The 12799-nt window shown below is 48.0% G+C and overlaps 1 protein-coding gene across 1 annotated transcript in view; it reads left to right on the top strand.

Annotated features, from left to right (window-relative positions):
• Nucleotides 1-428: 428 nt before the first annotated feature.
• LOC133206627 (tudor domain-containing protein 7-like) overlaps nt 429-12799 on the top strand; it is a 33195-nt gene continuing 20824 nt past the window's right edge. The window contains exons 1-5 of the mRNA XM_061342744.1: nt 429-635; nt 5184-5325; nt 6057-6270; nt 10029-10114; nt 11210-11427. Coding sequence (XP_061198728.1) covers nt 429-635; nt 5184-5325; nt 6057-6270; nt 10029-10114; nt 11210-11427 — 867 coding nt within the window. The remainder of the gene's footprint in view (nt 636-5183; nt 5326-6056; nt 6271-10028; nt 10115-11209; nt 11428-12799) is intronic.

Consider the following 12799-nt stretch of genomic DNA (forward strand, 5'->3'; position numbering starts at 1 on the left):
GGGGCACCAGTGGAGGGAGCTGGGCACCAGGATGGGGTGGCGGGTCCCTGACCCACTTCTGGTAGCAGTCTTGGCCCTGCAGGCAGTGAGGTTGGCTAGTTGCCTTGTAGCCCTTCTCCCCTTCTGGCCACATGGTCTGTTTTGACTGGCCAGCAGGGCCAGCCCATGCACAGGGGCTGGTGCTCCTTCAGCTGCTTTTTCCACCCATGGCATGCCCCATATGTCTCATACCACCCTATGCTTGCATGGCAGGACCAGGATTCTGCAAGTCTACCCCAGAAGTATCAAAGCCTGCAGATGAGTCACTGAACTGCTGAACCCTTGCTTGTCTGGGGAGGGAGGTTGTGTAGTAAAAGTCAGTATTTTTTAGTCTGTCTAAAAATGCCTTCCTTTTTTTCCTTTTGGGGTGGAGAGGCCTATATATGAAGATGCAGGAGGCTGAGCTTATTGCAAAAACACTGCGAGCTGTTCTTCATCCCTTTAAAAATGGCGTACCTTTGTCAGAGCTTCAGGGTGAATACAAATCGCTGACTGGTGAGTGGATTCCCTTCAGGCACCTAGGATATGGCACATTGGAAGGCTACTTGGAAAGCATCCCAGGAGTGGTCAGAATGGAAGGGAGCAAAATGGGAGAGGTAAGAATCAGTAACAGTTCAGAATTGGCTTTTGTGTGTGTAAAGTGTGCATGGTTCATAACTTTTTCTCTGCTCGTGCCATTTCTGGAAAAAAGTACTGTGGCATGTGTGTGGTGCACTCATCCTGGGGGAAGAGAAAGCTGTGGCATAGACCAAGTGCCTCTTATTTTCCTGCTTCTTTATGCCAGCCATGAAGTTGTGCTTGCAAAAGGTAGAAGGTTGCAAGGCATTTCCTGGAAACATGAATTGTTGCCGGAAAGGTGGTTTTGGGATGCTGTAGAACTCTGTTCCATCTCTCAGCATTTCTAATTCTGGAGGGGATGTTTATGGATTGGTCTGGGATGTGAAAGGTTAACTTGTATGTGTCTTGATCAGCTCTTCAGGGTGGGGTTTAAGCATCACCTTTTTCTTACCATGAAACTGTTGTGAGTACATTTTATAAACCTGACAGCTCTTGCTTTGGTTTTAGCAGTCTAGTTTGTCATGAGTTTCAGTGCCACAGAACTGAAGACTTGCCAGCATGAGGAAGAGCCCATGCAAGAGAAGTGCCTTGTTTCAAGAGTTGCAATGCTGGAGCTTAACAAGTGTGCATGGGACAAGGAGTCAGTACAGAGGTCAAGGAGGAGGTGGAGCATTGCTCAGCAGAGAGTATTAGTGTGGGGGAGAGTTTTCTCTTATCTGTTGGCCTTGCTGATGTAGCCTTTATCTCCTGGTGGCTACCAGCTTGGAAGCAGCTTGCCAAGACCATGTTCTTCCTTGTCCAGTAGCGGTTTAGTTCCTGATTTTGAGTCAGAGCCATTCTCTTGATGTTTGGTGTAGCTGTGTGGCCCGTAGATAATCTGAGTAGAGAGCTTGGAGCCTCTCCCTCGCTGAAGTTCCTCGTCTGAGTTCCTGAAGTCTATATAGACCATGAGAAAGGAGAAAGCTAGCAGGTATTTGGCACAATGTATGACTGTCACAGCAGGTCTGGAGAGGCAGGACTTAAGGCTGAGCTCCCTTGCTGGCTCAGCTGAATTGGGGTGGCTTCTGGGAACTCAGAACTAGGACTTCTGTTTGGCTGTGAGGAGCGTGATGAGGGTGTCCAGGGTTTTGTGCTGATGTCTGGAAGCGCAGCTGCTTTTAAGCAAGAAATTCCTGTGCTGCATTTCTACAACTGTCAAAATTTGCTCTTTTGCAGCCTGTGTGGAAGTTTGGGGTTCTTTTTCACTTGTCAGCTGCAGCTACACCAGTAACATGAGCGCAGATATCTGGGAGTATTTGTGATGCTGCAATTTTATGCTTCGTTGTACTGGGGTTCTGGCAGGTAGCCATCTCTTTCTAAGGCCCTGCAGGGTGTAATCTGGTATCTTATTGCCTTGAGAGATTTGATTATCCTCTTAATGCAGTGTGTGCTGAGAGCCTTGGGTGGCTGTAGAGATGGAGTCTTGGGTGGCAGTAGAGGTGGTAGTTTCCCTGTGGCAGGTATAAAGAGAGAGCAAAACGTGCCTTTAGGAGGTGGAAGAGAGCTACTAAACAGGAGTTCGAGGTAGCTGAAGAGGGCTTGCTTCAGTTTAGCAGTGCTAACTATGCTGTTTGACTGAAGCAACTGAGAGCAATCACCCAGCAAACCTCGGGGGGGCAGGAGAGTCTTAAAGATATTTTTAGTGGTGGATTTGGCAGTGCTAGGTTAACATTCGGACTTGATTATCTTAAAGTTTTTTCCAACTTAGATGATTCTGTGAAAGCATCGCTGTTTGGTGACCCTCCTGTTGCTGCGGTTCAGAGCCCGCTGGGTAGACAGCCAAGAGTGGCAGTGTGGTTGTGCACGGGTGTGGGCTGGTAACTACCTGGGCTTTCCTTATTGCTAAGGCAGCCACCCAAAACATACCACCAAAAAATACATTCAACAAGCAATCCTGTAAAGTGGCCAGTAAATAATACAAATTGATTCCAGAGTGCTGAATGTTAGAGGCTCCTTGAAGGATTTGTGTGAGATGGGTATTGCCTGATGCTGAAGAGTCTGGTTGTCTTGGGAAGGCAATGATATAAATTGTCCCCTGTTCTTCTTACTACTGAACACTAATTTAGCCTTCTTGAATATAAGAAAGATGAACACTGACAGTTATTCATTAACACAACAGATATGTTGTCTAGTTTCCACAAACTATAAGGATTAATTTCATTGTACAGAAAACACTGCAGGGGGTCTAGAACTGAAACACTGTGCACGTGCAAGAGATGCTCATGTCATTTCAAGGAAGCCTGCTTTGCTTCACAATCAGTTACAAGCAGCATACAGTTGCACCTTTCTCTAAGAAAACTTTGACTTCTGCTTGAATAACTAAGCCTCTGCAAAAAGAGGAGTTTGAAGACTGCTTTGCTCTGGTGCAAATGAATTCATCCACCTCATCTCTTTTTCCTTCAAACTCAAACCATCATTTTCGCTAAAGTCATTATGATGTGAAAACAGTGGGAAAAAATGGTGAAAATAATTTACATTAGTGACAAGAAAAACCTGAAGTGTACAGAAGACGTTAAAATGTGCATCTATGAAACTGATAAACTATGAACCAAAAATCTTTTATGTTGAGGTCTTGAGAAAAGAGAAGGGTTGCAGGTAGTCCATCCTTCATGGACGTGCAGCCATGTTATAATCAGGGAAATGCCAGTTAGCCAGGAAATACGAGGAAAGGTCTCATACCTTTCTCTGGAAATGGGCATAGCTAGGCACCTCTCTGTTGTGACAGCTTACACAACTGGTGTGCTGCTGTGAGTAGATGGCTGCTGAGGAATGCTGGGCTGGAACAGAAAGGGAGGTGGCAGTTTCTGTGAGCCCCTCCAAGTGTGAGAGCAATGGTGACACTCAGAGCTCTCCCTTGGGATGGATGATGCCACATGAAGAGCTTGCAGCTTATGGGTAGTGGACAAACCAGTATATGGGCAGCATGGTGGCTGGCTCTTACACACACCCTTATCAGGAAGAAGTGGTAAATAAAGCAGATGATGTCTTCAACAAGCCTCACATTTGCAAGCTTTGATCCTCGTGGAGGACTTGAGCCACTGCCATACCTGCTGGAGGGACAAGACAGCCAAGCATGAGCAATCCAGGATGTTTCTGGGGTGTGCTGATGACAGCGTCCTGACACAAGTGAGGAGTTGATGAAGGGAGATGGTCTACTGGACCAGATTATTACAAACAAGGAAGAACTGCTTGGGAATGTAAAGGCTGGGGACAGCCCTGGCTGCAGGGATCATGAAAAGGTGGTGTTCAGGAGCCTGAAAGGAGAGGAATAAAGCAAATAGCAGTATCAACAAGCCAGAACATCAGGAGAGCAGGCTTTGTTCTCTTCAGGAATCTGCTTGGAACTCTCATGGGATACAGTTCTGGAGGTAAGAGTGGTCCAGGAGAGGTAGTGGATTTTCAAGGATTGCCTCCTCTAATCTCAATAATGGACCATCTCAACAATTGGGGCTGGGGGGAAGGCAAGGTTGTAGAAGGCACGCATGGATGATCAAGGAGTTCCTGGCTTACCTCTGCAATTAGAGCCTTGTGCATAAGAGGAGGAAGCAGAGTTGCATGAGGTGGAAGCAATGTAGAGATGCTGTCCAAACATGCAGGAATGGGGTTAGGAAAACTAAAGCCTACGTGGACCAAATTCTGGGAAGGAACATGAAGGGCAGCAGGGAAGATTTCTACAAGTACATCATCAGCAAAAGGATGACTAGGGAAAACGTATGTCTCCTGAGAAATGATAACAGGGACTTGGTCTTAAAGGACATCGGGAAGGCTGAGGCACTGACTGCCTTTTTGCCTTGCTCTTTACAGGTAAGACCAGCTGCGAGTAATGTCAAGGCTACTGAAACCAATGGAAGAGTGCAGGGCAAGGAAGACTAACCTCGGTGTGGCAAGATTAGTTAAGGGAACATTTCAAAGAACGGGAAGTGCACAAGTCCAGGGGTCTCTTGCAGAGTGTCTCAATGAGCTGGCTGATGTTGTTACAAGACCACACTTGATTATACTGGAAAGGTCATGGTGGTTTCTGGGAGGCCTGAAAGGGAGCAGGTTATCTCCCTTACTTGCCCAAGGTTGGGCTGTTGTTGGGGCCCAGCGCAGTGACTGTAGGACAATCTGTGCGGCCAGAGGTACTGTGCTGTTTCTTGGGTCAGTGGGGCAGAGGCCCCCCCTCAGGGTCAGGGCCGTGCCGGGGCCCTGGTGAGCCTTTGCAGGAGGAGCAATGGCAAAGCGAAAGGCTGAAAGGCTTGCCAGTGTTGTAAAGCAAGATGGTCAGGCTGTGGGATGGGAGTGAGAGAGCAGGCTGTTTGTTGGTGGGGCCCTAGCTCCTGTGGGAAGGTGACCGAGAGGCTCTGCTGGCTGCTCTGCTGATCTCTGCTGCAAAAGGAGAGGGAGGTCTCCAAGAGAGGTCTCCAAGTCTTCGTTGTCAGCTGAAGCCTTGGCTGGCATGATGCAGCAGTTTGAGGCATGGAAGTGGCTGGAAATCCTTGTGCAGGCTGTGGATGAGCTTGTGCCTTACTGACTGCTTTCCCTCTGTCCTCTTCCTGCTCCCCCAGGTCATTTGCCATGCTGTTGCTTGCAGCGAGACTGAGCCAATTGCTCAGCTGGTGGCCCGGCAGAGGAGTTCCAAGAGGAAGACGGGACGGCAAGTGAACTGCCAGATGAGGCTGAAGAACACGTCTCCAGTCAAGCTGGCAGGTGAGCTGCAGGCAGCAGTGAAGGGTCTGCCTTTGTGAAAGGGGTGTGCAGCTGCTGGAGCAGAAGTCTTCCCCATGAGGCTGTGTCAGTAATGGCCAGGAATTGTGTGGTCCTGGTGAAGAGTTCCTGGGAGCAGGGAATGTTGTTGATGAGGGCGCTTGTGCTTGCAAGCCCTGATGGGTAGGAAGCCCTTCTTGAGCAAGTAAGATGCTGCAGCGGTGTGTTCCCAGAGCCTCTGGGTCTTTCGCTCCCTGCTGTTGTGTTGCTGCCAGTGGCATCTCCCAGCATCAGGCCCAGACAAGGCCCATCTGCTTGCGAGTAGGCAGCATTGCTGGCAGCAGCAGTGGGCCTCATAGTTTGTTTGTGTTCCCCTGTTGTGTGTAAAGAGGGGTTCGCTTCCTTACAGAAGGAAAGGGGTGGGAAAGAGCAGCCTGACACCTGAAAGGTGAAAGGATGTGGCATCTCACAGTATGTGTCTTTTCTGAGAGTGTAAGGGGAGATGTGTCTGCAGTCTCTTTCCATGCTGCAGTGCAGTGATGGAGATTGTAAGTCCTTGGGTGTGAGCCATGGTGCTGAATCAAGGAGACCCAAAACCGTGGTTGAGAGCATCCTTTCTACCTGTGTTTTGGAGAAGAATGGATTCTGTGGGAGAGTTACCTGCTGTGCTTGAAGTCTGTTTGGGTTGGGTGGAGGAGGGCATGAACTCACAGCTACATCTGCAAACTCCTTAGGGAAGCCCAAAGGAACTTTGAGACAGCCCAGGTCTTTGAGCGTGCCAGAAGAAGGCAGCAAGAGGCCTGCTCCTCGCTTGGCACGAAGCAGAGGAGTGGCGGGTGGCGTGGTGAAACCCACTGTGGAGAGTGCCCGTCTCGCCTTGTCACCAGCTGCTGGGAGTGGACCACCTAAAGAAATGCCCATGCAGAGACACATTACTGTGGTCAACAGGTCAGTGTATGTGTGTGCGTGAGGTGAAAGGAAGTGTGGTGGACTCTGGACGGTGCCATGCCCACAGTGTGTTTTGAAACATGGGAATCGAGGCACCTGCCTTGCAGAAGTTGAAGTTGGACTGTGGGTCAGAAGGCAAGAGGGAGGTGGGTGCCCCTTGCCTTTGGGATGCTGCCATAGCCACCCTATGCTCTTGGCTGCTCCCGTGTCTTCTGGGGAGCAGCGTGGGGAAAGGTGGCACTCCAAGGGAGGGGTGAGGTTGCTGTTCCCCAGGCTCAGGAGGGGGCTGCTGTGGCCAGTGCAGTGGAGCGTGGGAGGAGGTTTGTGTGTAGTGACGAGCGATGCAGAGTGTTGAGGGTTGGGGCTGTCTGCAGGTGGCTGCTCTTTACCTCTCCACTTCTTGTTGGCAGCGTTGGTGTTTGGGACCCTTCTTGGGGCTCTGGAAGCCAGCAGCTGCCTGCCTGTGTCTGGGTGGAAGAGGCGAGGGCTGGAGCTGCCGTTGTGCTGGGTTAGTGGTACACGCTGCTTTCAGCCCCTTTGAGTCTGTCTAATCCGGGGGGGCTTAGCCAGTGCTGCCCCATCAGCTTTCTGCTCTGTTGTTCTGGGCCGCCCAGGGCCATCAGCTGATGGTGGTGAGAAAGCGTTTGCTGCTCCCTCATTGTGGCTGCGCTGAGTGCGCTGGAGCCGTGATTGTGGCAGTAATCCTGTGCTGGTCACCGGGCTGGGTTGTGAGCCAGCCTCCAGCTTTGCCTTGAATGGGAACCATGGTGGAGCTGTGCAGGGGCACGGAGCAGAGGGATGGGTTAATCCTGCTGCGGTGCCCCTTGTTCTGGAACACCCCCAAAAAGCAGACGTGTCCTGTGCCCGTTGCCTGCATGTGCCCTGTGTGCACCAGGGCTCTGGGTGCCAGGGGGGAGATGAGGATGTGCTCAGAGCTCTCGTGGGAGCAGCAGCCATGTCAGGTTTCGGTTATTGTTGGCTGGTAGCACGGCCTTGTGCCCTCCTGCTGCTCCCCAAAGTGCCCTTTGCTGTGGCTGTTCTCTGCTTGAGCCACAGGCTGTGGAGCTGAGATGGGGGAGAGGTAGCAGTGGCAGAGGGGAGGAAGCCAGAGGAGCCGGCAATGGACCTATGAAGAGTAGAGGGCTCGGAGGCAGAGGCCAGGGAAGAGAGATGTGCTGCATGTGGCAGGTGAGGGGAGCGATGCACCCAGGAGTTGTCTGGAGGCTCCAGATGGGCCTCTCTGTGTGCAGCACAGGTCTAATGACGTGAGTGTGGACTGAGCTGCCCCCGTTCTGTTGCTCCTGGGTGAGCTGGGTGAGGCTGCAGGGGAGAAACTTGTCAGCAGCTCTGTGCCCTCCTTGGCTGAGGAGGCTGCTGTGCAGAGGGGAGAAGGGCCAAGCTGTCCAGCTGTGCAGGAGAGATTTGTTCCACAGATCCTTTCACCTCAGGTCCCCTTCAAGCCAAGCACTGTGAGACTAATTGCTGAGATGGTGCTGACTCTGCCCCTCTTACTTCCCTATGTCTGAGCACCCTGGGACCTGGCTCTTGGTCTGTTGAGGTCTTTGTTCCCCACTGCTGACTGCTAGGCTTGGTCCTTACTGAGACTTCAGAGGGTTTGTGGCAGCAATCACTTGGTTAAGTTCATTTCATGAGCATGTTCTCTTATTGCTGCTGTGGACAGGATGCCTTCTGCTGGGAGCCGTTTCTAGGAGCTGAGAAATTTGAGGCAGCTGAGTTGTCCATACCTTCATGCTGGGGAGAAGTTTGCTGGGGTGGCCACTGCCTGTGTTCCGTCCCATCTTTGGAGAGATAAGACCACCATGGTCTATATGAGCAAGCAGTGTGTCACAGGATTCTTGCCTGATTGCAGGGCTGAAAGCTGGTGATAACTGAGCTCACTGGTAATGTATCACTGCTTTGTTCTATGGGGAGCTGTTGAGCCACAGTAGGAAACATAGGAAGGTACCTCATGATGTCTCTTAATACTGAAAGTATCCCAAATCCAGTTAGCTTTCACATTCAACATAAGAGAATCATCAGTCCTCTGCTACAAGTTTGTTTCTGAGGTGTTCCAGATAGCATGGCTAGAAAGGGAACATTTGCCTTCTTCCTCACTGAAACCTTGGTGCAGTTGCAGGCTTACCCTGCACTCATAGCATCCACATCACGAGTGGTAAGGTGGTATAAATGGTATGTGGACACTGAAGACTAGAGCACAGCTATAGTATTCCTACCGGAAAGCAGCAGTAGCAGAACAGTCTCCATTAGCTAGCTCATGGGATTGTTTCATTTGCTGCCTAGCAAACAAAACCGGTGGTAGACTCTTTTGAGTGTGTGTCCCTTAAGGGGACTTTCTTGTTGGGTACCTGTCCAGCTTAGAGTTGTCCATACTGGTAAATACATGTATAGGGAGGTGGGATCCTGGATTTCTTATAAGGTCTGCATGGCAGTCACATCACACTTTCTAAGAGGAGGTTGTTATGCTGCTTTGTGTGGAGATCTGAGTTGAGGCCCAGGAGGTAGAGGGTTTTCCTGTGAGGCAGGTTGAAGAGTCTTTCCAGATACCCAACAAGTGCAAGGTGTGAATGAGTATTTGGGGTTTGTGTGGATGAATTTTGTACTTTCCGAGTCTCATCACATTTGTTTTTCATAAATGTGCTTGTTGTTGATTTTCTGCTCAGTATTTCTGGGCATGCTTCTCCTGCTTTGGAAAATGCTGTCCTAGGCAGTGGCTGTCATCACTGCTATGGCAGTGGGACACGGCGCAGATAAGAAGTATGATTTTTGGTATGAATGATGCCCCATAGCTGATGAAGGAGCAGTAGTTTCTTCTTGCAGCAAAAAAAAAGCAAGGGAGACAAGTTCACAGCAGCCTGCTATGCTTCTGTGGAGAGCTGTTCTTGAACATTTGCCATCCTGACTTCTCCACTGCAGTTCTTCCTTGAGTGTGTCTTTGAGAGGTGCTTTGTCCTGGTCTTTGAACTCTTCTATCCAACTCTTGTTCCCTTACACTTGCAGTGTATGTAATTATTCCACAGCTTATTGTTTCATTTGCCATGTAGGTAATTATTCCATCGCTTACTGTTTCCAAAACTCGTAGTGAGCTACACACTGCTGTGACTTCTTCATTGTCAGGAGCTAACTGTGCTGCATGTGCTCCCTGTATAAGCAACTCCTCTCTGAGGGAGCTCAAAAGAACACCTGCAAACGTGAGATTTGTGTCCTTTCTATGGGTGACCACTTAAGAGGGGAATCTGTTGAACAGTGTAACAACAGCATCCACAAAAATACCTTGGGTTCCTGTGTAGTTTAGGTATTCCTCTGATTTCTGAAGCCACATGCTTTCAGAAGACTCTGTCATGATGCCCAAGAAGGTAAGCATAGTCATGTTCAACAGCAAGACTGGGATGCCATCCAGACTAACAGCCAGGAAGTGAGGCTGAATGTATCAACTGTAAGACCATCAACTGTTTTATTAGACCTAGGTGCTTTCCTTTTGCTAATGTCTCGTTACTGTGTGTTTCGTTTCCTGCAATAATTGGGAGAATAAGAAAATATTAGAAACCACCTGTTGATCTGTCTTGTTACTGCTAGTCAGATTGTCTTCTAAGCCAGGACATTGTGAGTACTGATCTTGTGCAGGGAGCTTGCTAGAAGCTTGTGAAATAAATTTTATTTCATGTACAGGTCTTGGAAGCAAATGGAATGCTGTTCAGAGGCAGGAGAATGATTTAAAGCAATTTTATTTCCAATTGTAGGCCTGAGAAAAGACTAACTGTCCCACCACGGTTTCAAAAGGAGTTGCAAGTCCACCTGTCCAGAAGCTCTTCTGTAGATTCAAATGGTATGTTTGCCCATTAAGAAAATTTTTGTCACCTATTCACATTAGATTGGGTGCAACCTTAAGAAAAAAAATCCATCTTGATACTTAGGTTTGGGTGAGAAACCAAGTTCTGTGAGTGAACCTTCTCACTCTGGATTTCATGGTGCTGGGGAAAAGTGTGTGTGTACTTGTCTGCCTCTGTCTTCTAGGAAAATCCTTGTGTATTGAGTGTCAAAGCTAATCACAAAGCTCGTGTGAGTAGCTTGGGAACAGGAGGAATATGCTTAACTTCACCCAGGGTAGGGGTCTGGTATACGGGAGTGAAATCCTGGCTTTTAGGTGTAAGCAACACATTTCTGGACCTACCTGTCCAGAAGATACTACTCTGTGCGCCTGGTTCCCAGAAGTTGTGCAGTTGCTTTCTTTGAGACCTGTGAGGCTGATCTGTGAAGCTTCAAGTCTGGTAGCAATTATATGCCTCAAAGGGAGGAGAGGAGTACTGATGAGGGAGCAGTGATACGAACTTCCAGCTGGGATAATGACTGCCCTACTCCTACACACAATGTTATACAGCTGTCCAAAGCAGCTGAATAGTTGCTGTCTCTTTCCTTGCTCGCCTGGCAGGTTTCCTTGGGTGCAGTAGCACAGGTCTGGGTCCTGGGTTCAAACTTTTCTTCAGGACATATATCTTAGAATGAAAGCCAAGTCTTTGGTCTGTTTTGTATCTCTGTCTGAATTTAGAGCAACATCCTTGGATGTTTGCCTGTGTCTTTGCTATGGTGTTTGTACTCATAATGATATTATCTTAATTCCCTCGTGGGATGATGCCTCAGTGAAGTCTCTCAGCAACAGCATGAATGAGAGTTCTGTAACCTCTTCCAGGATCCCATCAGAAGAAAATAACTACAGTGATTTGAAAATTCAGCTTCAGGTCAATTACTAAATATCTCAGGTTTCCATGGCTCTTTCCAATAGAAAGTGACTGGGAGGGAGAGATGTGTTTTGGTGTTACACTGGGAGCTCCCATGGTTTATTTTTAAGTAGGTAGGGAATCATCTGTATTACTCTCTGCTGATGAGTCTGTGTTTACTTCAAGGCTGTGCTTTTGTTTACCAGATAACTTGAATACATCCGCTGCGGAGACACATACTGTTGCCTCTGGCCCTTCTGCTGCTCCTGTCAATGAAGTTCAAGGTCGCATAAAGGAGATTCTGAGCAAGTGCGGCAGCGGTGTCTGGGTGTCGAAGATGCCACAGATCTACCGGGAAACATACTGGGAGGAGCTCAGCACAGCAGTACTCCGTCAGCTTGAGAACTGGCCTCACGTGTGCACAGTAAGTATTGGTAGTTTCTCCTTCCCACACCATTGTGTTTTGTGCTTTTCATTGTTAGTGGGTTTATCTCCTCTTAAATCTATAAGCTGCCAGTAAGTCCTGCACGAACAGTCTTATGTCTGTCTGCATGTAGACTTTTCCACAGGTTTTTATCACATCTTAGGTCAAGGTTATGGAATTTGCTGTGCAAGTTAGGCTTATGATATAATAGATGAGATGTGATAATGCTGGGGGGAGGGATTACAGCTCGAAAACCTCCGGCCACCCCCACCCCCAATGTCTGTTACCTTGTCTGTTGTCTGATCATCAGAAGTGTTTTGGTCCTTCATATTAAGAGCTGTGCTTTTACATCTTTTTCTGCATTTAAGGCATAATGCAACTTTGCATCAAGGCTTTGTTTAGCCTTATTTTAATAGGACATTTGTATCAATGGACACTTCATCAGCATCTGTCAAACTGTGGCAACAGAAGGATAGTGAAGTAATGAGAGTATCTGTCTTCTTGAAGTGACTTTTCATGTACATAAAAATACTTGTAATATTATGTAATAACTTTAAATGCCAAAAAAATTTCACTGTGATTAAGTAATTGCTCTTCAGCAATAACAGCATTTGCATGTGTGTATGGTATTGTGCATGTGTATGATATTCTAGCACATACATAAAAGGTGCCTGTGACATGTGACATCTTACTACGAATATAGAATCATAGAACAGTTAGGGTTGGGAAGGACCTTAAGATCATCAAGTTCCAATATCCCTGCCATGGGCAGGAACCCTTCACACTAAACCATATCATGCAAGGCTTTGTCCAACCTGGTCTTGAACACTGCCAGGAATGGAGCATTCACAGCCTCCCTGGGTACAGTAATGTGTGCAGACAGCAGTACTTTGTTTTGATGGTTGATGAGCTATTCCTGTGTTATCCACAGAGCAAGCTATTATGTTTTCAGTTACTTAATTCATGCAGCAAATTTTAGTCTTTTTTGTAGCTCCTGTTGCAGACAAAGCGTTGCTGTTAATCCAGAATCTTTGGTCTGTGTTCATTGTCCATTTGCTTATTATCTGTTGGGTGTACCTCTTCTTTCTAGCAAGCAAATAGTCATTTTAGTGCAAATAAGCAGTCCTTAAACCTTTGGAAACATTGTAATAGAGCAGGCACAGCACAACAATAATTAGAATGATCAAGTTGTCTTGACACAGCCAGTCTTATTGTAGAGAACTGTTAATGAGCCCGTAAGGGCCACCATCTTTTTCTGACTTGCGTAAACTGTAGTCATGGCCCTGGCATAGAGAAGTTTGAACAGGGACCCAGGCCTTCTTGTATGAAGGCTATCATATGTCTCTTAAATATAATCAGTATTTATTTCAGG

The sequence above is a fragment of the Neopsephotus bourkii genome, unplaced genomic scaffold (genome assembly GCF_033783945.1).
Source record: "Neopsephotus bourkii isolate Nb327-2 ecotype Australia unplaced genomic scaffold, CSIRO-AGI_Nbou_v1 NB_1814, whole genome shotgun sequence".
NCBI classification, from domain to species: Eukaryota; Metazoa; Chordata; class Aves; order Psittaciformes; family Psittacidae; genus Neopsephotus; species Neopsephotus bourkii.